The sequence below is a fragment of the Pseudophryne corroboree genome, chromosome 3 (assembly GCF_028390025.1).
Source record: "Pseudophryne corroboree isolate aPseCor3 chromosome 3, aPseCor3.hap2, whole genome shotgun sequence".
NCBI classification, from domain to species: Eukaryota; Metazoa; Chordata; class Amphibia; order Anura; family Myobatrachidae; genus Pseudophryne; species Pseudophryne corroboree.
The window spans coordinates 548,745,301-548,769,825 of record NC_086446.1 but is presented as its reverse complement, the minus strand read 5'-3'; the positions used below and the strand labels follow the sequence as shown (position 1 = coordinate 548,769,825).

The 24,525-nt window shown below is 44.5% G+C and overlaps 1 protein-coding gene across 8 annotated transcripts in view; it reads left to right on the top strand.

The window, feature by feature from the left end:
* The window catches only part of MBTD1 (mbt domain containing 1), a 178,721-nt gene that overhangs the window by 126,272 nt on the left and 27,924 nt on the right, over positions 1–24,525 (top strand). For all 8 annotated transcript variants that reach the window (XM_063961253.1, XM_063961254.1, XM_063961247.1 and 5 more), the window contains exon 15: positions 5,845–5,922. In XM_063961253.1, coding sequence (XP_063817323.1) covers positions 5,845–5,922 — 78 coding nt within the window. The remainder of the gene's footprint in view (positions 1–5,844; positions 5,923–24,525) is intronic.

Below are 24,525 nucleotides of genomic sequence, written 5' to 3'. Positions count from 1 at the left end.
ACACCGTGGGTGTACCAGTCTGTGTATGTGTTCCCTCCTCTGTTTCTCATAACCAGGGTATTGAGAATTATAAGACATAGAGGAGTATGAACTATACTAGTGGCTCCGGATTGGCCAAGAGGGACTTGGTACCCGGAACTTCAAGAAATGCTCACAGAGGACTAAGGGCCTGGGGAGCTAAGAAGGGACTTGATTCAGCAAGTACCATGTCTATTCCAAGACTTACCGCGGCTGCGTTTGACGGCATGGCGGTTGAATGCCGGATCCTGAGGGGAAAAGGCATTCCATAAGAGGTCATACCTACCTCGGTCAAAGCCAGGAAGGAGGTGACCGCACAACGTCATCACCACATGTGGTAAAAATATGTTGCGTGGGTGAGGCCAGGAAGGCTCCACGACGGAAATTCAACTAGGTCGATTTCTACACTTCCTGAAAACAGGAGTGTTTTGGACCTCAAATTGGGGTTCATTAACATTTAAATTTCGGCCCTGTAGATTTTCTTCCAGAAAGAATTGACTTCAGTTCCTGAAGTCCAGATTGTAAAGGGTGTATTGCATATACAGCTTTTTTGTGCCCCTAGGGGCACCGTGAGATCTCAACATAGTGTTGGGATTTCTTAAAATCATATTGGTTTGAACCGCTCAAATCTGTGGATTTGAAATATCTCACATGGAAAGTGACCATGCTGTTGACAAATATCTCACATGGGAAGTGACCATGTTGTTAGCCCTGGCCTCGGCCAGGCGATTGTCAGAATGGGCGGCTTTGTCTTACAAAAGCCCATATTAAAATTTTCCATTTGAACAGGACAGAACTGGGACTCGTCTCCAGTTTCTTCATAAAGGGGTGTCAGCGTTTTCACCTGAAACAACCTCTTGTGGTGCCTGCGGCTACTAGGGACTTGGAGGACTCCAAGTTACTAGACGTGGTCAGGGCCCTAAAAATATATATATATATATATATATATATATATATATATATATATATATATATATATATATATATGTAGTTAGGACGGCTGGAGTCAGAAAGTCTGACTTGCTGTTTATATTGTATACACCCAACAAGCTGGGTGCTCATGCTTCTAAGCAGTCTATTGCACGCTGGATTTGTAGTACAATTCAGCTTGCACATTCTGTGGCAGGCCTGCCACAGACGAAATATGTAGATGCCCATTCCACAAGGAAGGTGGGCTCATCCTGGGCGGCTGCCCGAGGAGTCTCGGCATTACAACTTTGCCGAGCAGCTACGTGGTCAGGGGAGAACACGTTTGTAAAATTTTACAAATTTTGATACTCTGGCTAAGGAGGACCTGGAGTTCTCTCATTCGGTGCTGCAGAGTCATCCGCACTCTCCCGCCCGTTTGGGAGCTTTGGTATAATCCCCATGGTCCTGACGGAGTCCCCAGCATCCACTAGGACGTTAGAGAAAATAAGAATTTACTTACCGATAATTCTATTTCTCGTAGTCCGTAGTGGATGCTGGGCGCCCATCCCAAGTGCGGATTGTCTGCAATGCTTGTACATAGTTATTGTTACAAAAATCGGGTTATTACTATTGTTGTGAGCCATCTTTTCGGAGGCTACTTCGTTTTGTTATCATACTGTTAACTGGGTTCAGATCACAAGTTGTACGGTGTGATTGGTGTGGCTGGTATGAGTCTTACCTGGGATTCAAGATCCTTCCTTATTGTGTACGCTCGTCCGGGCACAGTACCTAACTGAGGCTTGGAGGAGGGTCATGGGGGGAGGAGCCAGTACACACCATGTGACCTAAAAAGCTTTTTAGATGTGCCCTGTCTCCTGCGGAGCCCGCTATTCCCCATGGTCCTGACGGAGTCCCCAGCATCCACTACGGACTACGAGAAATAGAATTATCGGTAAGTAAATTCTTATTTTCTCTTATTGTGATTGTATTGTAACCCCCTTTTTATCAATTATATGTTGGTGGTCAAATCCCAACATCTTAAATACAATTGGTGTCGTGTCTCTTTCCCTGCTAATGTTATAAGTGTACTTCAGGCACACGTGTAGCTGCATTGTGCTCACTGTGTGTGTGTGTGTGTGTGTGTGTGTACGCTAAGTTAGTTAAAAGTACGTATGTTAAAGATTACATCCAGCGGCCACAGCTGCTCGAATTTTTTTGTAAAAGGCAGGGCCGCCTCTTCCATTAGGCAGCTGCCTAGGGGTCCGGCACTTGGAGGGCGCCACTGAATTCATCAAGCAATAAAGTGAAGGATGTCTCTGTGCGAGACATCCTTCTTTTACACTGCACTGGCAGCGGCTGCAGGTCTAATCAGGTACAGCTGCCGCTATCAGGCTGTGCTGCATAGTGCCTCAGCACTTCCTCCGTGCCAACACGTGTATCATCAAGTCATGTGAAGGCACATAGGAGGCAGATGTAACTATGGCTCCTGAGGTGCCCCCCCCCCCCCCCACGGCCCCTCCTCATAGCCCTGATTCACGTCCTCCAGAGCCCTGGATCTCAGCTCTCCAGCAGCAAGCAGCACTTGACTACATGTCTGTACCATACTTGCCTACTCTCCCGGAAACTGCAGGAGGCTCCCGTTTTTTTAGCGTAGTCCCCCGCACCCCCAGAAGAGTAGGCAGATCTCCCGCATCCTGCTCGCACCCTAGTGATGCAGGCAGGATGGAGACATACTCTTCCGTATTCGTGGGTCCGTGGGGAGGGGAAGGGTTCAAATGACGTGAATCGTGTCATTTTAGCCCTGCCCCCTTCCCGCGAAACGCAGCATTTTTCCGATCTGGGGGCAGGGCTTGATGATGTCACAGCCCGGCCCCGCCCCCCGAGGTCTCCTGCATTGTCTCTGCTCCGGGCTTCTCCCGGAGAGGAGAAACTGAAAGTAGGTAAGTATGGTCTGTACCCAGCAGCGTCACTGTAATGCTGCTACCGACTGTAATGGGCCCTACACACTTACCGATCCGCTGCTGAGCTGCCCGACTGCCCCCTTGTCACCCGGCTCCATAGCACTGCATGCTAATATGGACAATCTCGTCCATATTGACCTGCATGCATAAGCGACGGGCCACCAACGATTAACGAGTGCGGGGCCGCCAACGATTAACGAGCACATTAGAGAAACTGGCCTCAGTGTCCTATTTGATTCCTAACATGCCACCTAACATTTATACATATTACAAACAATATATCTTCTCATTTTAAAAGTCCTTGAGTGTCATCTTTTTTTCTCGGTCTATGTATAATGATACCTCTGGGAGATGGGGGGCGTTGCAGATTAGGGGGAGTTAGGCTGAACCTTTGCCTAGGTTGCAGAGATACCTTGCACCGGCCCTGGTAAAAGGTATTGCTTTTTCTGTCCTGTATGTTAGTCAACATTAACATATATTAATAACTAATCAGACAGATTTATCTCGACTCATGAAGTTGCAGTATACATGCCAAATCCAATAGCGCACCAAGACGCATACTACATATCATGGACTCACTGGTCATTTTACTTGAAACTTTTCAGTGTTACTGTAGTTTAAGTAGCAATGGATTTGGGATCAGCAAAATATTTGATTAAAGTGAATTCAGACTGGACTGTGAGATTGCTTGCCCTTTGAATTGGATTTTGTGGTTTACTTAAGCTATAATCCAGTTTTCAAATTTTGGTTTGTTTTTTTGGCGCTGTACTGTCACAGGGACAAATGCTCAGTGCTGCAGGACCAGCTGCTTCTCCCATGGGCAAATTTACGTGGCTTCCTCGCGTGTTGGTAGTGCCAAGCATTTTTTTTTTTTTGTTTATCCCTGAATATACTGTCTCCAAAGACATTTTGTGATCAATGTCTACAATATAAAATATAGGTCACAATGGGGGTAATTCCAAGTTGATCGCAGCAGGAATTTTGTTAGCAGTTGGGCAAAACCATGTGCACTGCAGGGGAGGCAGATATAACATGTGTAGAGAGAGTAAGATTTGGGTGGGTTATTTTGTTTCTGTGCAGGATAAATACTGGCTGCTTTATTTTTACACTGCAATTTAGATTGCAGATTGAACACACCACACCCAAATCTAACTCTCGCTGCACATGTTAAATCTGCCCCCCCTGCAGTGCACATGGTTTTGCCCAACTGCTCACAAAATTCCTGCTGCGATCAACTTGGAATTACCCCCAATATTAGATGACCCTACTGTCTTTGTGAAATGAGTTCTGCTGAGCAATAACACATCCTCTATCAATGCCAATTTTCAGCAAGAATTGCAGTACAGATATTCACCCTGTATGCCATCATGTTTATCAGCATGCAATTGCACCTACAGACAGATCTGTGTACGCACAACACTGCATAGGCTGCAATTCCATCTACATGCCTTGCTTAACTTAGTCTGCATGCAAAGACACCATTGCCACCCAATTACACCTATTCATTCACAAGAGGAATTATGTCTGAGATGCATAGACTCTGAATAGCCTGTAAGTGAATGTGCTCCATAACATACCCAGTGCAAGAATCACAAGGTCCATCTCCAAAATTTGATTAGGGTGGAACACTGAATCACTCCCCATTGTATCTGGCTTTTCCAGCAAGGCTGACAAAGCCATATAAATATGCTGCTTGTGCTGCTCTTCCCATAGCACACTGCAGCAATAACTGTGCAGTACATTTTGTAGTTGGAGCTGTGGGGGTCATTCCGAGTTGTTCGCTCGCAAGCTGCTTTTAGCAGGTTTGCACACGCTAAGCCGCCGCCTACTGGGAGTGAATCTCAGCTTCTCAAAATTGCGAACGAAAGATTAGCAGAATTGCGAATAGACACTTCTTAGCAGTTTCTGAGTAGCTCCAGACTTACTCGGCATCTGCGATCAGTTCAGTCAGTGTCGTTCCTGGTTTGACGTCACAAACACACCCAGCGTTCGCTCAGACACTCCTCCGTTTCTTCAGACACTCCTCCGTTTCTTCAGACACTCCTCCGTTTCTTCAGACACTCCTCCGTTTCTTCAGACACTCCTCCGTTTCTTCAGACACTCCTCCGTTTCTTCAGACACTCCTCCGTTTCTTCAGACACTCCTCCGTTTCTTCAGACACTCCTCCGTTTCTTCAGACACTCCTCCGTTTCTTCAGACACTCCTCCGTTTCTTCAGACACTCCCGCGTTTTTCCCAGAAACGGCAGCGTTTTTTCGCACACACCCATAAAACGGCCAGTTTCCGCCCAGAAACACCCACTTCCTGTCAATCACACTACGATCACCAGAACGAAGAAAAAACCTCGTAATGCCGTGAGTAAAATACCTAACTGCATAGCAAATTTACTTGGCGCAGTCGCACTGCGGACAGTGCGCATGCGCATTAGCGACTAATCGCTCCGTTGCGACAAAAAAATAACGAGCGAACAACTTGGAATGACCCCCTGTACTTGTCTTTTTTTTTCTAAGCTGTAGTTGCGCGAGTGACTCTTAACACCTCCAACCTCACCCTAGTGTAGCTCACAGTGGTACCAAATAACAGTTGCAAAATTCACAGGTGAAGAGGCAGACTCCGATTTGGTTCTGTAGGAAAGAACTAGACTGATTTCAAAACTCAGAAGGGGAGTGCAGTGACTACAGCGCCTGATCCATTCCAGTGCTGAGGTCAGAGGGCTACATGAGAAATGCAAAATTCTCAATGCTGAAAGGGGTGGGGTGATTTTATTTTATTTTTGTGGGGGGGGGGGTGTTTTGTACGTTTTGCTGTAATCCACACAGTACTGCATCTGGTATGGGGCAATGGATGTGGTCTTTTGGTAGAAAGAGAGAGGCTGACACTAATGTGAGTGGGTATAGACCCATTTGTTTTTATTTGTAAATTACTTGATTACCAATGCATTCAATGTTTGTCTTTAGTAACAAAAGACAACCAGACGACTGTATCCAAACAGAAGAAAAAGTCTAAATCCCAGCAGTACAAAGGACACAAAAAAAGTGAGTCTTGCATATTTTCTATATATTTGTCTTTGTGCTTCATCACTAATGTGTATGCAATAAGTTTTTTGGGGGGGGGGTTTTCTACTGGTGACACTGATTGTTACATTTTAAATGATTTAATGCGGTTTTGTCACAATTCTTCTTCCTTTGCACTTTATCTGGTGCCCGATTGAAGGTGGTACAAAATGTATTCTCATACATCCTTTATGTATATCCATAACTGCTTCATTGGGTTCAGATATAGTGAATGAGACGGCCATCACAAATGGATAACATCAGTACAGCTCCTCAAACCATTAACATACACACAAGCTCTGTGTAGGAGAGAGAGGTGGGGCGGGGGCATGCTCCTCTTGTAAGTAGCCTATTCCACCACAAAAGAAATGGTATAAAATTGGGAAGGTTATCACCTGTATATAATTATGTAGCGATTGGCAATTGTACTTGCAAAGATTGCTTCCGATTCTTGCCATGAAAAATCTACCATCATTACCAAAGCCCTCTGCTAATTAAAACAAGCGCTTACAGCTATAGGTTGTCACATGCACTTGTATATTTTTAGCTAACTTGATGTTCCACTGCTCTGTAGTAACTACCTGTTCTCTTAGCACCATCAACTTTTGCAAATTAGCTAACAAGAATTGGCTGATATATGAAAAAATGGGTTGCAAGAGAAAATTTCATTATAAACAATAGGCGTTAAATTCAAGGTACTCCACTATCTGCATTGCCCAAGTTATTTGACATACATTTTGGCATTTTCTTCTTCAGGGTCTCTAGTTTCCACAGGGAAGACATTGGAGTGTAGGTGGTAGGACTGGGCACCAAACGGGTGGGGTGGGGGTTTAAGGGGGAGCGATTTATTAGTGTACGGAGTCCCTAATCTAGGTACTTTTTCTGCGACCTGGCTAAGCTTGGCATTAGTAGTAAGGGTGCCATGTGCTGGCTCCATACTATCTGTCTCCCTGGAAGGGCTCTTTGTGGGTTAATTGTGCATTTAACCTTTTTCCTGTGTGTGCTGTTACTGTCACAGTATGTCAGACAAAGAGCGTGTTTCATGTAAGGCACAGTGTTCCTCTTCTCCAGGGGGTTCCCTACTGTGTACTCAGTGGAGTGTAACTTCCCAGGCTAGTGGGCTGGACTTCATTAAGGGAATGATTTCCAATATTTCTACTAAATTGTCCCGCAATGAGAAAGAGACGCAATACTTAAGACAATCGATGACTGAGTTTATGAAAAGAGACTCAGTACCCAAACCAGCATCTCAGTCCCCTGCCATTTGTCCGCCAAAAACGTCCTTTGGCCCATATCCTGCAGTCTGACTCTAATGAAGGGTCAGACATGGAGGAGGGGGAGGTGGACTCAAAGGTGGAGGAGGCTACTCTGTCGCAGGGAATAGAGGCTATCTCAGAACTTCTGCATATCCCTGATAAGGTGACAGAGGAGAGTGAGGAATCTTAGTATAAAAAAGAAATCCTCAGCCACTTTTCCTGTGTCAAAGGAACTAAATACCCTGTTTGAAGAACCGTGTTTAAATCCTGATAGGAAATTTCAAATCCCTAAAAGGTTGATAACATCTTTTCCTTTTCCTCCTTAGGATATGAAAAAATGGGAAAATCCACCAATAGCCTGGATACTGATGCATCCACTGTCACGGAAAATTGTATTGCCTGTCCTGGGAGCAGCCTCCCTAAAAGACACGGCTGATCATAGAATTGAAACTACACTCAAATCCTTGTATATAGCTGCTGGGGTGGCCCAGAGACCCACTATAGCATGTGGGTGGATTGCTAAGGCCATCGCCAAATGGAGGGGTAATCTACTTGAGGGGTTAGATACCTTGTCTCAGGGGTAGATTTTACTCCTGCAACATATACAGGACTGCAAACTTTATGGTGGAAGCCATAAAAGAAATAGGCTTGCTTAATACACGCAAAACTGCTATGGCAGTGTCAACAGGCAGAGGCTACGCCAGTGGACTGCTGATGCGGACTCCTACCCTTCTCAGAGAGGCCTTATTTGGAGATAAACTAGACAAATGGATCTCCAAAGCTACTGCGGGTAAGTCCGCATATCTTCCTTGTGCAGCTCCCCCAGCCAGGAAGGCCTACTCAGGACCTAATCTACAGTCCTTTCGGACTGCCAAGTTTAAGTGCAAAACCAGAGGTTCTTCTACAGCCGCCAGAGGCGCTAGAGGTAAACCACGCAAACCAGCAACTGCCGGTACACAGGAACAAAGCTCAAGCTCTGCTTCCTCAAAGCCTTCAGCATGACGGTGGACCGCGATGCCTGGAAGACTGGCGGATGGGAGCCTGACTAAAAATTTTCAGTCACATCTGGACAAGTTCATGCCAGGATCCCTGGGTCATAGATCTTATTTCCCAGGGCTACAGACGGGAGTTGCAGGAGTTCCCACCTCACAGATTATTCAAATCAGGATTACCAGTTTCGCAAAAGGAAAGTATAACCTTGCAGGAAACCATTCTAAAACTGGTACAGACTCGGGTCATTGTTCCAGTTCCACCTCATCTGCAAAACAAGGGGTATTACTCCAACTTGTTTGTAGTACTGAAACAGTACAGTTCGGTAAGACCGATTTTGTTCCTCAAGTTGTTGAACCTGTACTTACGAGTGTTCAAATTCAAGATGGAGTCTCAGAGCGGTGATCTCAGGTCTGGAGGAGTGCGAATTCCTAGTGTCTCTGGTTCTCAAGGATATATAACTTCACATTCCAATCTGGCCGCCTAATCAGGCTTATCTACGGTTTGCACTGCAGGACTGTCTACCAGTTCCAGGCCCTGCCATTTGGTCTCTCCACGGCACGACCGTGTTCACCAAAGTGATGGCAGAGATGTTTCTACTCTGCAAACAGGGAGTGAACCTAATTCCGTACCTGGACGATCTTCTGATAAAAGCACCGTCCAGGGAGCGGTTGTTGGACAGAATTGGCCTCTCAACCAGACTACTCCTGGCTCACTGGTGGATTCTTAACCTACCAAAATCTCACCTGGAACCGACACAGAGGCTTCCTTTCCTGGGAATGATACTGGACACAGTCTCAGAGTGTTCCTTCCCTTGGGGAAGGCTATGGTAATCCAGTCGATGGTTCGGGCTGTCCTGAAGCCAACCTGGATCTCTGTGCATTTGCATTCTGGGGAAAGTGGTGGCGTCTTACGAGGCACTTCAGTGCGGAAGGTTTCATGCGAGGCCCTTCCAGCTGTATCTGTTGGAGAAGTGGTCCAGATTGCATCTTCACATGCACCAGGGGATCGGTCTGTCGCCAAGAGCCAGAATCTCCCTTCTGTGGTGGCTACAGACGTCTCACCTTGTCGAGGGTCGGAGGTTTGGGATTCAGAATTGGATTCTGCTAACCACAAATGCAAGCCTCAGAGGTTGGGGAGCAGTCACCCAGGGGGTGCAGTTTCAAGGAAGATGGTCAAGTCGGGAACTCATCCTTCCAATAAACCTCCAGGAACTCAGGGCAATCTACAATGCCCTTCTGCAGGCCTCATCTCTACTTCGGAATCAGACCATTCAAGTCCAGATGGACAATGTAATGGCGGTAACGTACATAAACCGACAGGGATGAACGAAAAGCAGAACGAAATTCTCAGAGGTGTCAAGAATTCTTCTCTGGGCGGAAATACGCGCCGTGGCGTTGTCGGCGGTCTTCATTCCGGGAGTAGACAACTGGGAAGCAGACTTCCTCAGCAGACACCACCTGCACCCGGGGGAGTGGGACCTCCACCTGGAGGTGTTCCGGTGGTTGACACGTCCAGTGGGGATATCCACCGATCGACAGGATGGTCTCTCGACTCAACAAGAAGCTCAAGCGGTACCGTTCCAGGTCGAGGGACCCACAAGCAGTGGCAGTAGACACTCTGACAACTCCGTGGGTCTGCCACCTGGTGTACTTGTCTCCTCCACTTAATTTGATCCCAAGAATTCTCAAGAGAATAAAAAGGGAAAAGGTTCAAGCAATCCTCATTGCTCCGGACTGGCTTCGAAGGGCCTGGTACACGGATATTCTTTAGATGCTGTTCAAAGATCCGTGGCCTCTACCACTTCGTGAGGATCTTCTGCAACAGGGTCCGTTTGTCTATCAAGACTTACCATGGCTCCATTTAACGGCATGGAAGTTGAACGGCTGATTCTAGCCAGGAGAGGGATTCCTGACAAGGTCATCCCGACTATGATCCAAGCCAGGAAGAGGTTAACGTCTAAACATTACCACCGTATATGGAAGTATGTCTCTTGGTGTGAGAGCAGACAATATTCTGCGGTGGAATTTCATCTGGGACGTCTCCTGCTTTTTCTACAGTCGGGAGTGGATGTGGGCCTATGCCTAGGCTCAATTAAAGTCCAGATTACAGCCTTGTCTATTTACTTTCAGAAACAATAGGCTTCTCTCCCTGAGGTCCAGACGTTCTTGAAAGGTGTTGTGCACATCCAGCCTCCCTTTGTGCCTCCCACGGCACCTTGGGATCTCATTTTGGTGCTACAGTTCCTCCAATCAGACAGGTTTGAACCATTACAGGAGGTTGACGTAAAGTAGCTTACGTGGAAGACCGTCACTGTTGGCCTTGGCTTCAGTAAGACGTGTGTCGGAGCTAGGAGCATTGTCTCACAAGTGTCCCTACTTAATTTTCCATGAGGACCTATTGTGGTTGCGGCTGTTATGGACACCTCTGCTACTTCAAAGTCTTTGGCTGTTGTGAGGGCTTTGAATGTGTATGTAAAGAAAACAGCTCGTCGCAGGAAATTCTACTCGCTGTTCGTTCTCTATGATCCAAATAAAGTTGGGTGTCCTGCTTCAAAGCAGTCTATTGCACGCTGGATCAGGCTCACTATCCAAGATGCTTATTCCATGGCAGGATTGCCGGTTCCAAAATCTGTACAGGCCCACTCTTCTAGGTCGGTGGGTTCTTCTTGGGCGGCTGCCCGAGGTGTCTGTTTTACAGCCTTGCCGAGCAGCTACTTGGTCAGGTTCGAATACGTTTGCAAAGTTTTGAAAGTACGATACTTTGGCCTCTGAGGACCTTCAGTTTGGTCAGTCAGTCAGTCCTGCAGGAACCTCAGCACTCTCCCACCCAGTTTGGAAGCTTAGGTACTCGACCCCCCCCCCCCCCCCATATTGCTAAATGGATTCCCAGTATCCCCAGGGACGTAAGCGAAAATAGGATTCTAATTACCTACCGGTAAATCCTTTTCTCGTAGTCCGTAGGGGATACTGGGCGCCTGCCCGGTGCTTCGTTCTTCCTGCACTGTTACTTGGTTAACTATTCTGGTTGGTTCAGCTGTTGCTGTTCATGTTTCAAGGTTGGTTAGCATGGCTTTCCTATTCTGTGTGTGCTGGTTTGTAATCTCACCACTTTTCTTATCTATCCTTCTCTCAAAGTATGTCCATCTCCTCGGGCACAATTTCCTAGATTGTCTGGTTGGAGGGGCATAGAGGGAGGAGCCAGCGCACACTATCAAATTCTTAAAGTGCCCAAGGCTCCTAGAGGACCCGTCTATACCCCATAGTACTAAATGGATTCCCAGTATCCCCTATGGACTACAAGAAAAGGATTTACCGGTAGGTAATTTTAAATCCTATTGTAGTGGTGGCTGGTGGTGGTTTGTTATTAATCGATTCAGGGGTGGTGGACAGCTCAGGTGAGCAGACTCCCAATCAATGTCCTGGAGTTCACTGCATTATACAGAGCTCTGTCTGGCAAAGCCCCTTCTCCACCATCAGCCAGTCAATGTTCAGTCACCAGGGATCCAGGTGCTCTTCTGGTGGGCGCCCTAGTGGTTCAGTTGACCTTTACGCTAATATGCATCTATCCTCCAATTTTGACGATTCCACGGGTTCTCGGCAAATTGATGTTGGACGGTGGCACTGTGAACCTTGTAGCTCTGGATTGGCAGTGCAAAGCTTGGTATGCAGCACAGTTGGCTTGTTTAAACCACCTTTGATTTTAAAACAAATGGTGGGGTTTTTGGGGGTGGGGTTTTGTGTGCGTTTCTCTGAAAAGTGCTTTTGCATTTTCCATTTTGTATTACTTTTCAGATTTATTTAATTATAATAGGTAAGACTAATGTTTAACATTAACATGTTGATCTTATCTTTAATTGTATCTCAGCGTACTATGTATGTATTAATATGTTAGTCTATATACTGTACATGTATTCAGATGTAATAGTAAACTAAAAAAAATGTGGTTTTATTGAAATGTGAAATCATATCAAAGACTAATAACATTATTAATGTTAGAAAGCTTTAAAACATGGTTGATCAAGGTTTCGAATACAGGATTCAAAAAAAAATTTATTACATTTTAAACATTAAAACATTTATGCAAAACAAATTGGTTTAAGCAAAAAAAAAGTGTGGTGGTTTTTTTTTATTTTTTTATTTTATTTAATTTTTAAACCATTTTTTCCAACCATGGTACGCTGAACTTCTGGGTCTCCATCAACACTTCATGGCGTCTGCCTCTGGATCTTCTGTCTTGGGGCCCATACTTCCATCCGGACCAGTCTTACTTTAAAGGGGTGGTTCTTCTGACATCTGTCCTGAAAGCTAAGCGGTTTTCGAGGTCTGTTATTAGTACCATACCTAATGCCAGGAATCCTTCCTTGGCTTGGATTTCTCATGGAGTTTGGAGGATATACTTTGGTGTTCGGACTGAGCTTATATCCCCAGATCCTTCCATCTTAAGTTCTATCTTTCTTGCAGGCATGTCCTGAATATGGGCTGCTTTTCTTCTCTAAAGGTACAGGTCTCTCTCTCTCTCTCTCTCTCTCTCTCTCTCTCTCTCTCTCTCTCTCTCTCTCTCTCTCTCTCTCTCTCTCTCTCTCTCTCTCTCTCTCTCTCTCTCTCTCTCTCTTTCTTTTTTTTTTTTTGTCTTTTTTTTTTTTTTTTTCTTCCAGCGGCAGATTGCTGTGTTTCCAGACGTGCAGACTTTTCTGCAGGGTGTACTTTATGTGCAGCCTCCATTTATTAATCTAGTGGCTCTGTGGAATTTGTTTTTGTTGCTTCAGGCCCTACAGTCTTCTCCCTTTGAGTCCTTGAACAGCTTGGACTTCATTGGCTTACATGGAAGACTGTCTTCCTTCTCAACATTGCATCGGCCCGTCATGTATCAGACTTGTGCTCACGGTCTTGTCTCTTTCCTCTTATTTTTCACTCTGACCAGGCTGTACTTTAGGATGCGATTTAGGGTACCTTTCTAAGGTAGTATCCAGGTTTCATATCAACCAGGAAATCGTTGTCCCTTCTTTTCCAGGTACCGGATGATTCTCGGGACTAGACCACCTTGAATGTAGTGCGGACCCAATGGATTTCTGTGGAAAAGATGAGGAACTTCCATAAAATGAGTTTGCTCTCTGTCCTGTATGGATTTAACAAATGGGGATGGCCAGATGGCTATCCGCCAAGCTTATTCTGCGGCTGACCTACCTGCAACTGCCATGGTGTGGGTACTTGTTGGTCAGCTTGACGTGGCGCCGCTGCGGAGCAGATTTGTAAAGCAGTTCTGTGGTCCTCTGCCCGTACTTTACTCAAGCTCCATTTCTTTGACACCTTTGGCTTCAAATGTGGCTTTCGGGTGAATAGTTCTCAGCACAGCTCAGGAGCATCCCCTCCATTAGGGGGATAGCCTTGGGATGTCCTAGTGGCAATCCCTCTGTCCCCATGGATGAGAGAAGAGATTTTTGTTCTAACTAGTAAAATCCTTTTCTTGAAGTCCATAGGGGACATAGGGCATCGACCCCGATACACCTGGCTTGCATAAGTTTTATGTTCTGTTAATTGTTCCCCTTTTTCACCTCCACTGAGTGTGCCAGTCTACCGTTTTCCTTTCCTCCACTCCCAACCTAGAGATCCAGTTAAATTAACAAGCCCGAGGCATGGAGGTAGTGTATAGGGGAGAGGGAGCCTAGGCTTCTGGGAAAAGAAAGTTAACCATTTGGTGTACAGCCTCCAGCTCATCACCTATGTCCAGCATCAATCCCTTTGTTCTAACTGGTAGATTGTTTTGAATGATCAAAATGACATTGCTTATTCTCATACCAAAATGTTCTAGAGGTAGAAAAGGCATAATTTGTATGAGCACTGCATTGACAAGTTGCTGATACTGGTGATTGACTACCCCAAAAAGTTACAAAATAGGCTATGCACAGTGGGATCAAAGCCTTGGCAATATAGGTCTGATTGTGCCACAGGTTAGTCCAGTGGTTCCCAATCTTTTTTCAATCACGGCGCCCTAGAGTATCAGAATTTTTTTCACGGCACCCCTAGGCCAAAGGTTTCTTATTGAGAAATAAAGAAAAATATTAAATTAAGTAAATATGTGCTTATATGTCATCATTAGGGTCAATTGTGTGGTGAGGGACAAGATTTGCTTCTGTTTGTCCACATACTTTATGATTGGCAGCCACCAGCACTGGCTTTGCCTATTACATTGAACATAAATAATTTTAATTGGTCCTGGACCACCAACCCGAGGCACCCCTGCAAGTGTCCTGAGGCACCCCAGGGTGCCACGGCACACAGTTTGGGAACCACTGGGTTAGTCTGTTAACAGTTCCTCCTCTGCTTTGTCAGCACTTTAACTTAATGCATAAATATAATGATCCTTCACATCAGTCCCTGCTACTGTGTTGCTTACAATCTACATTCCCTACCATATGACATACACACTACTTTTCAGTCAAAAACCAAGCAACTTACCAGTATGTTTGGTTTGTGGGAGGAAATGCATGTAAACAAGTGGAGAACATAAACATAGCATTTTTTTTAAATTTATTCCTTTGTAAAATTAGCTTTTACATTTTAAAAATGTGGTGTAGGAAGGTGGATTAGTTACAAGCCACTGTCTTTCTTTTTTTTTTTTTTTTTTTTTTTTTTTTTTTATTGTGGTGACCATCTCTATAGCAAGCAAATGTAGATGAATTGTTTTGAATGCACACCGTTTTGTGCTCTTTTACCAATTATTTTTCTTGGTGTAGGTATGTGAAAATTGAGGCGTGTTTTTATTTTGTTCCATGTTTAAAAATGCACAATAAACATGTGAAAAACAAATCTATGGGTAGAATAGTAAAATCTATTTTCCTTTAAAGCATTTTTGTGCCTAGTGATAGTTAATGCAGTTTAAATTTTATTTCTGTAACTACTAGTAGAATACCAACAGATGGCATTTTAGGGAAATTGTTTTATAGTTCCTATTTGTTTAATTTGACTGATTGTATTATTGTAATGCAGACCTGTACAAATCTGTTTACCAAGGTAATTTAGAAATGTTCCCAGTGACATTAGTACAGACTTCAGACTTAGGGGGTCATTCCGAGTTGCTCGCTAGCTACTTTTGTCGCCGCCCACCGGGGAGTGTATTTTTCGCCTTGCAAAAGTGCAAACGCTTGTGCAACAGAGCAGCTGCAAAATTATTTTGTGCAAAACAAGACCATCCCTGCAGTTACTCTTCGTGTGCGTTGATTCTAATGACGGAGGGACGGCTTTTGACGTCGCACACCCGCCCAGGCACGCCTGCGTTTTCCCCGACATGCTTGCATTTTTCTAAGCACTCCCTAAAAACGGTCGTTTGCCACCCAGAAACGCCCACTTCATGTCAACCTTCCTGCATCCTGCCGTGCGACTGAAAGCTTCGCTAAAACTTGTGCAAAACCACAAAGAACTTTGTACCCGTACGTCGCTTGTGCGCATTGTGGTGCATGCGCAGAAATGCCGATTTTTATTTTTTTATTTTTAGCCTGATTGCTGCGCTGTGAACAACGGCAGCTAGCGATCAACTCGGAATGACCCCTTTAGTGAATGCCAGGAACTGGCCCATTGGGTAATGTTCCAAACTTTCAACAAGGGGTTGTCTCCAGTTAAGGGGGGTGGATGTCTTGGTCACCTCAGGTGGAACTCCATGCCAACATATCACAAAATTGGAGGTGCAGCCTCAGGTAACTGAACTGCACTTTTCTGTTTGGGAAAGTGGAGTCACAAGTTATGGTTAGCCCTTTAGCAATTGGGCCTCTGGTCTTTCGGCCAGTCTGACAAGTAGGATTTATTTTGGACTCTGGGGAGAAATATTAACCCCAGACAGGCTAGTATCTCCTCTTTGCGGGTTCTCCCCACAGTGGTAATCTTGCCAACATTCTCATAGATAGAAGTACCTGCAGCTTTGGGAGCACAGGACCTCAACAAGGCTTCCTCGTCCATGGATAGGGCTCTTTATTCTGCCTCTACAGCTATGACTCTCTAAAAGTCAGCCTTGCAGTATTCCAATCCTGTGAGGGCTGTGACAGTGATCCACTGGATCAGAAGGAGATGGCTGGTGTTTCAGTACTTCGACAAGGATTCCAGTAAGTTACAAGAGGTAGATGATATAGTGCAAGCTGTGTGACACACTATCCAGGACTACAAGTAGCTGGTGCTGACTGATGATATGCTGTTTAAAAGATATCCTGGAAGCTGTTGATTTATTTCCCTTCTTACCATCAGCTGGAGGAAGCATGAACAAAGCCAAATTGCATTTTCATGTATCCTCCATACACTTTATCCTCTCCCCATGGGAGATATTCAGTACTGTGCAAAAGTTTTTGTTTTTTTAAGCAGCTGTGGAAAAAATCCTGAAGGGGGGCAAAGGAGCAAGGATTGGGAAATCATAAATTTTCAAAAAATAAGAAAAGTTGGGAGAGAGAAAAGGTAAGAGGGAAAGAAAGTGGGAGAGTTTACATTTTATTTCTGTAACTACTATTAAAGACTATCATGGTTGCTAGATTACCAACAGATGGCATTTTAGTGAAATTAGGAGAGAAAAGGCGGAGAAAAAATAAAGGCGGGGAGAGACGTAGGAAAGAAGGACAAAACCAAATGACTGAGATATATGAGAGAAAGATGGTGAGAGGCAGGGAGACAGAAAGATGGGGGGTAGTTTGTGAAAGGGAGAGACAGATGGGATAAGGGAGCAGTATCGAGGTAGGATGGGAAGAAGAGGAAAGACAGAGGATACAAATTAAATACTTAGGGATATAGCCAATTGGTCATCACTTAATGCTCACAATGCTAAAATGCTCTTTCTACAGTACCTCACAGAAATGACAAAATCCAACTCTGCAAATCTTTTGCCCTTTCATTGGCAGAGCATAAAAATAAAACTCCTATTTGTATAACCTGCCAATATAATACAGTTATAGGCCAATTTCCCTTTCTTTTTCTGTACCATAAGTTAGACCTTAACAAGTTTTTCTCTGTTAGGCTGGATCACAGTTAAGAGGAGTATTCTCATTTGCCTGCTCTATTTACCCTAAACTTTTCCCATTTGAATTCAAATTTCTACCTTACTAGACACCCTAATTTACCTATCTGAAAAAGAGACACCAAATTCAACTCTGTTACAAAGATCAGCTTAGGTGGTGGCCTGGTCATCCCCAACTTGTTGCAGCATAATTTCAAATGTAGCATTAGCCGCAAACCAATCTGAGCTTGGATCGTATTTTATATACCTACCGGTAAATCCTTTTCTCGTAGTCCATAGAGGATGCTGAGGTCCATTTAGTACCACGGGGTATAGATGAGTCCACTAGGAGCCATGGGCACTTAAGAGTTTTTAATAGTGTGGGCTGACTCCTCCCTCTATGCTCCTCCTACCAGACTCAGTCTAGAAACTCTGCCCGAGGAGACGGACATACTCCGAGAGAAGGAAATACACAGATGGTGGTGAGATTCACACCAGCTCACACATAGCAAAAGGAAAGCCAAGCTAACCAACTTGAAACGATTCAGCAACGACTGAACCAACAATGCTTAACCAAGTAACAAACCCAGCATCCTCTACGGACTACGAGAAAAAATCCTATTTTCTCTTACATCCTAGAGGATGCTGGGGTTCATTTAGTACCATGGGGATGTACCAAAGCTCCCAGTACGGGAGGGAGAGTGCTTAGGTTCCTGCAAAACAGATTGACCAAACTGAAGGTCCTCAGTGGCCAATGTATCAAACTTGTAGAACTTGGCAAACGTGTTCGAACCTGACCAAGTAGCTGCTTGGCAAAGACACCCCGGGCAGCTGCCCAGGAAGAACCCACCTTACGAGTAGAGTGGGCTTTAACAGATCTTGGAATCGGCAATCCTGCCATAGAATAAGTATGCTGGATAGTAAGCCTGATCCAGCGAGAAATCATCTGCTTAGAAGCAGGACACCCAACCTTGTTGGGATCATAAAGGACAAATAGTGCGTCCGACTTCCTGTGATGAGACGTTCTCTTCACATATATTTTCAAACTCCGCACAACATCTAAGGATTTTGAGGAAATTGAAGTGTCAGTAGCTACTGGCACCACAATAGGTTGGTTGATATGAAAAGCCGACACAACCTTTGGAAGAAATTGCTGACTCGTTCTGAGCTCGGCTCTATCATCATGGAAAATCAAGTAGGGGCTCTTGTGCGACAATGCCCCCAATTCTGACACACGTCTTGCAGATGCCAATGCCAACAGTGTGACCGTCTTCCAAGTAAGAAACTTTGTCCACCTTCTGTAAAGGTTTGAACCAATCCGATTGCAGGAACTGCAGCACCACATTAAGATCCCAAGGTGCCGTAGGAGGCACAAAGGGTGGTTCGATGTGCAGAACTTCTTTCAGGAATGTCTGAACCTCATGGAGAGCAGCCAGTTGTTTCTGGAAGAAAATGGACAAGGCCGAAATCTGGACCTTTTATGGAGCCCAAGCGTAGGCCCACATCCACACCTGCTTGCAGAAAGAGGAGAAACTGTCCTAGTTGATACTTCTTGGTTTCACACCAAGACACATACTTTTTTCAAATTTGATGGTAATGCTTAGACGTTACTCCCTTTCTAGCTTGTATCAGAGTCTGAATGACTTTGTTCGGAATGCTTTTCTAAGCTAAGATCTGGTGTTCAGCCTCCATTCCGTCAAATGTAGCCGTGGTAAGTCTTGATAGGCGATCAGCCCCTGTTGCAGAAGGTCCTCGCGAAGAGGAAGAGGCCTCAGATCCTCCAGCAGTAATTCCAGAAGATCCACGTACCAAGCCCTTCTTGGCCAGTCTGGAGCAATTAAGATCGCCTGAACTTTTGTTCTTTTTATTTACTTGAGAATCCTTGGGATGAGTGGAAGTGGAGGGAACACATACTGACTGGAACACCCACAGAGTTACCAGGGCGTCCACCGCCATTGCTTGAGGATCCCTTGACCTGGTACAGTACCTCCGAAGCATCTTGTTGAGACGAGGCCATCATGTCTATCTGAGGCACACCCCATCGGCTTGTTACCTCTGCGAATACCTCCGGGTGGAGGCCCCATTCTCCTGGATGGAGATCGTGTCTGCTGAGGAAGTCCGCTTCCCAGTTGTCTACTCCCAGAATGAAGATCGCTGACAGCACCACCGCGTGTCTTTCTGCCTAGAGAAGGATTCTTGTTACATCTGACATTGCAGCTCTGCTCTTCGTTCCGCCCTGCCTGTTTATGTAGGACACTGCCGTGACATTGTCCAACTGAACCTGAATGGCTTGATCTCGCAGAAGATGTTCTGCTTGTAGAAGGGGATTGTATGTGGCCCTGAGTTCAAGAACGTTTATTGGAAGGATGGATTCCAGACTTGACCACTTTCCTTGGAAATTTTCCCCTTGGGTGACTGCTCCCCAACCTCTGAGACTTGCATCTGTGTGGTTAGAAGGATCCAATTCTGAATCCTGAGCCTGCGGCCCTCGAGTATGTGAGAAATGTGCAGCCACCAAAGGAGTGATATTCTGGCTTTCGGGGACAGCCATATCTGCTGGTGCATGTGAAGATGTGACCCGGATCACTTTTCAAGGGGATCCTGTCCAGGAGACCGAGCTGGAAGAACTGTGCATGGAATCTTTCCTACTGCAGAGCCTCGGCGGCTACCGTCTTTCCTAGAAGGCGAATGCACTGATGAACAGATACCTGGGCTGGCTTCAAGACATACCGGACCATTGATTGGATCACCAACGCTTTCTCCACCAGTAGAAACACCCTCTGCACTTCCGTGTTGAGTATCATCCCCAGGAAGGGCAGTCTCCTTGTTGGCTCCAAATTAGACTTTGGAAGGTTCAGGATCCACCCATAATCCTGGAGTAGTTGAGAGAGCAATACTCTGTAACAGCCTCTTCCTGGAAGATGCCTTTTATCAGGAGATCGTCCAGATATGGAATTATAATGCACAAAATGGATCGACAAGGCTTCTCCGTCACTAGGGGTCCCTAATACTAGGTATGGGTCCGGGGTGCAGGACCCCACGATGTCGGCACAGGTCGGCCACCCCAGGTCAGCACACAGGTGAGAATTAATAGGGGTTAATATGAAGCACAGAAGTGCTATGTAAGTGGTGTGATTAAAATAATATATACAAAGTGATAGGGAAAATCATAAGTGTTAATAAAGTGTTAGGGTGTGCCGACCTGAAGCAGCCCAGCCATACCGACACAGGGGCCACCGCACCCCACCCCACCCCACACCCACCCCATAAATAATTACAAATATGTCTGGGTTAAATTCCCAGTGTAAGGCCACATGGTAATGGCTCCTACAGCATCTGAGAGCCAGCTTACCTGGGGATACCCCTGGCTTCCCCTATGGCACTCTGGAGTCAGCAATCCCTCCTAATGCTGACCCATCCATGCCTCTCTAAATACAATGCACAAAATGGAAAGCTGCTCAATCAGATTGTAATGTCACTCAGGTGCTAAAAGGGAGGGGTAATTCTGTGTAGGAAAAAACTATGTGTTCCCTAATGCACACCGAGTGAAAAATATTACTACATAATAGTCAGATAATACGGAGATCTTAGTTGCGTATATCTGCAGATACAGGGATAAGCCCCCAGGCCGATCAGCAAGGCGTCTTTGTCACTAGGGGTCCATAATACTAGGTATGGGTCCGGGGTGCAGGACCCCATCACGGCGGCACAGGTCGGCTACCCCAGGTCAGCACACAGGTGAAAGGTAATAAGGGTTAATAAGAAGCACATAAGTGCTATGTAAGTGAAGTTTGATTAAAATAATACAAAAATATATTAGGGACCCCCAGTGACGGAGAAGCCTTGTCGATCGGCCTGGGGGCTTAACCCTATATCTGCAGAAATACGCAACTAAGATCTCCGTATTATCTGACTATTATGTAGTAATATTTTTCACTCGGTGTGCATTAGGGAACACATGGGCCCTCATTCCGAGTTGATCGGTCGCAAGGCGAATTTAGCAGAGTTACACACCCTACGCCTACTGGGAGTGTATCTTAGCTTCTTAAAATTGCGACCGATGTATTCGCAATATTGCGAGTACAAACTACTTTGCAGTTTCTGAGTAACTTCAACCTTACTCTGCCTGTGCGATCAGTTCAGTGCTTGTCGTTCCTGGTTTGACGTCACAAACACACCCAGCGTTCGCTCAGACACTCCCCCGTTTCTCCAGCCACTCCTGCGTTTTTTCCGGAAACGGTAGCGTTTTCATCCACACGCCCATAAAACGCCGTGTTTCCGCCCAGTAACACCCATTTCCTGTCAATCACATTACGATCGCCGGAGCGATGAAAAAGCCGTGAGTAAAAATACTATCTTCATTGTTAAATTACTTGGCGCAGTCGCAGTGCGAATATTGCGCATGCGTACTAAGCGGATTTTCATTGCGATGCGATGAAAAATACCGAGCGAACAACTCGGAATGAGGGCCATAGTTTTTTCCTACACAGATATGGAATTATGTTCACTCCCTGCATGCGGAGGAGAATCATCTCTGCCATGACCTTGGTGAAAACCCTCGGTGCTGTGGAGAGGCCAAATGACCATGAATGGAACTGACAGTGACAGTTCTGCAGCTCAAATCTTAGATAAGCCCGGTGAGGCGGCCAGATCGGAATGTGAAGGTACGCATCCTTGATATCCAGGGATTCTAGGAATTCCCCCTCCTCCAGTCCTATGATCGCCGTTCTCAGACTCCATCTTGAATTTTAATATCCTCAAGTAGGGGTTCAAAGACTTTAGGTTTAATATTGGTCTTACCGAACCATCCGGTTTCGGTACCACAAATGGGTTTGCGTACAGATGGGTCCTCCGTTATCTTGGCTCTTTCTGCGCCTAGACGGAGGTTTAGTTATGCCTAGGCGATAGCTTAGGTTGCTGAGTTTAGTCGCGCCTCAATGCACCTGTCCGTGATTAGATACTCTACATTCAATACACATCTCCACCGGGTGGCTAATGCTCCACTAATCCAGTACTTTAGATCGAATAGCGGCGGATTGATCTACAAGCTCTGGCAAATGGTCAGTGACGACTGTAATGTTAATATACAGTCCTGTACTGCATAGTGTACACACAGATGGTGACCAGTGGTCAGACAGAGAGCGTTAAAAAATAAATAGTTTATACAGATACAAACGAACATGTTAAAACACTTGTGTATGCAGACGCAACTAATGTGTGAATGGAATAATGTAGCTCATTGACTTTAATGTATGTACAGTGCACTAAATACCGTGCTTTTGAAATGAGTGTCCGAGTCCCCTAAGGCATAAACCAACACCAATGGGAAGGAATCACTCTTTGCAGTACTTTTACACATGAACTTGTAAATCTTCCATGCAGTGTTGTGGGCAAGCGATGAAGGCTCCTGCCTGCCACGCTGAGAGTCCCGGGTTCGATTCCCAAAGTGCCAAAAAAAAAAAAAATTCTGTGTGTTCCCGTGACATTCACTTTATTTATTTATTTATTTATTTATTTATTTATTTATTTATTTATTTATTTATTTTTATTTCTGTGTAATCCATTGTAACACATTCAATGGAAGGGTGCACACAGGTTTCACACAAATCAGGGTACATCTGCAGGAGCGACTCATTTGCTATCAAATACACGGCGGTAATGAGCACCTGTAGACATACCGGTAAATATAAATTAGTGTATTCTGACGCAACTAACTGTTCGAGCAACACAGTACTGTAGATCGTCGGCGTTAGAGAATCTGTGTTGTACTTAATGAGAAGGGATCACTGCTACTGTACCATTTACACATCTACAGTATCAACGCGACTGCAGTTCTCTATGTGATTTTCATACACTGTATACTGTTGCACATGTCTTGTAACCAGACCTGTCTACTGCATGAACTGTGCAGGCTCCCAGGGGGGAAGGGCGATGGGGGTAGGGGGAGGCAGTGGATAATACTGTGCTTTTGAAATACAGTATGAGCGTCTGAGTCCTCTAAGGCAGAAACCAACACCAGTGGGAAGGAATATAAAGGGGGGGGGGGGGGGGGATCAGTTAAGTCATAACTAGGGTTCACTCAACCCAATATACTTTTACATTTTAATTCTAATTTTTAAAACTACTATTTTATTAACAATTCATAAAACCCCTAATATATTCTCTAATAAAGGCTCAAAATGGCAGAGTGAGTACTTATGTGTCTGGAAAAAATTATATTTAATAATTCACTTGAATGAAATTGTCCTAGGTTCTTAATCAAGTGAAATGTAAAATATATAGAGAAATACAAGAAAAGAATGAAAAGATAAAGCTGAATAAAGATTAAAAACAAGGATCATGTGTCATATTTATTGTGTATTATTGATATTAACTAATCGTCATATGCAGGAACCCCTCCTTAATATTTATAATGTACTGTCATGGACAAACCTATGAATAATGTATTAGTGCTGCAGCTGAGTCTCCGTGTATTGCTATCTGACACAAATGTTGCCACCAACTGTATTTATATAATGAAGCTGTAACAGAGTATCCAAATATTTTTCCAGCGCGTGATCAATCAGAAATAGACTATTGGAAACACAGTCAATGTGTGGCAACATGAATCACTTTATAAGTTGGCTGAATATACACACACTTCAGATAGTTTGTGATCCCACATACTTATTTGTAAACATATGGTATTTGTTCACAAGATAATTTATAGGTTGAATAAACACTGAATGTTCTAAACCACCAATAATTGTCAAGTTTAGTCAGCAGAACGAAGGGTCAGAGTATTTTTGTTATAATATATATATATATATATATATATATATATATATATATATATATATATACACACATACAAATTATTGAGAAGGGCTGATGACACTAAGTGTTATGAAGTATGAGTTATTGATACTTTTATATCGTCCTCCAAATAAATTTGTTAGATGTCTACACTTAAGGCATTGATAACTTATATCCTTTATAATACTTATCTCATCTTTTTAGATGGATTTATTGAGTAATAATAACTATATCTTAAAGTGCAGCCCTATATCTCAGGAGATTTAACCCTTTTGATGTTATATATTCATAAGTGTTCTTTTAGCAGCTGTCACTACTACTGCTTTTCCACACGGACAGTAGTGTATTTATGAATCCATTTTCTTATGAAACTGCTACATCTACTAGAACGTTTTGCAGCTAGCAGCAACAGAGCTATACAACCTCGTATTGCTATTTTGTTACGCGCTGCACAATCAGACAATAAAACTCACTGTATATTCCACAGGGCCCTTTCCTTAAGGTGTTGTGGCAATAGTAATGGATATAATATATTCTCTCTTATAATGTAAGTTATATAACCTCAGAGGATGAC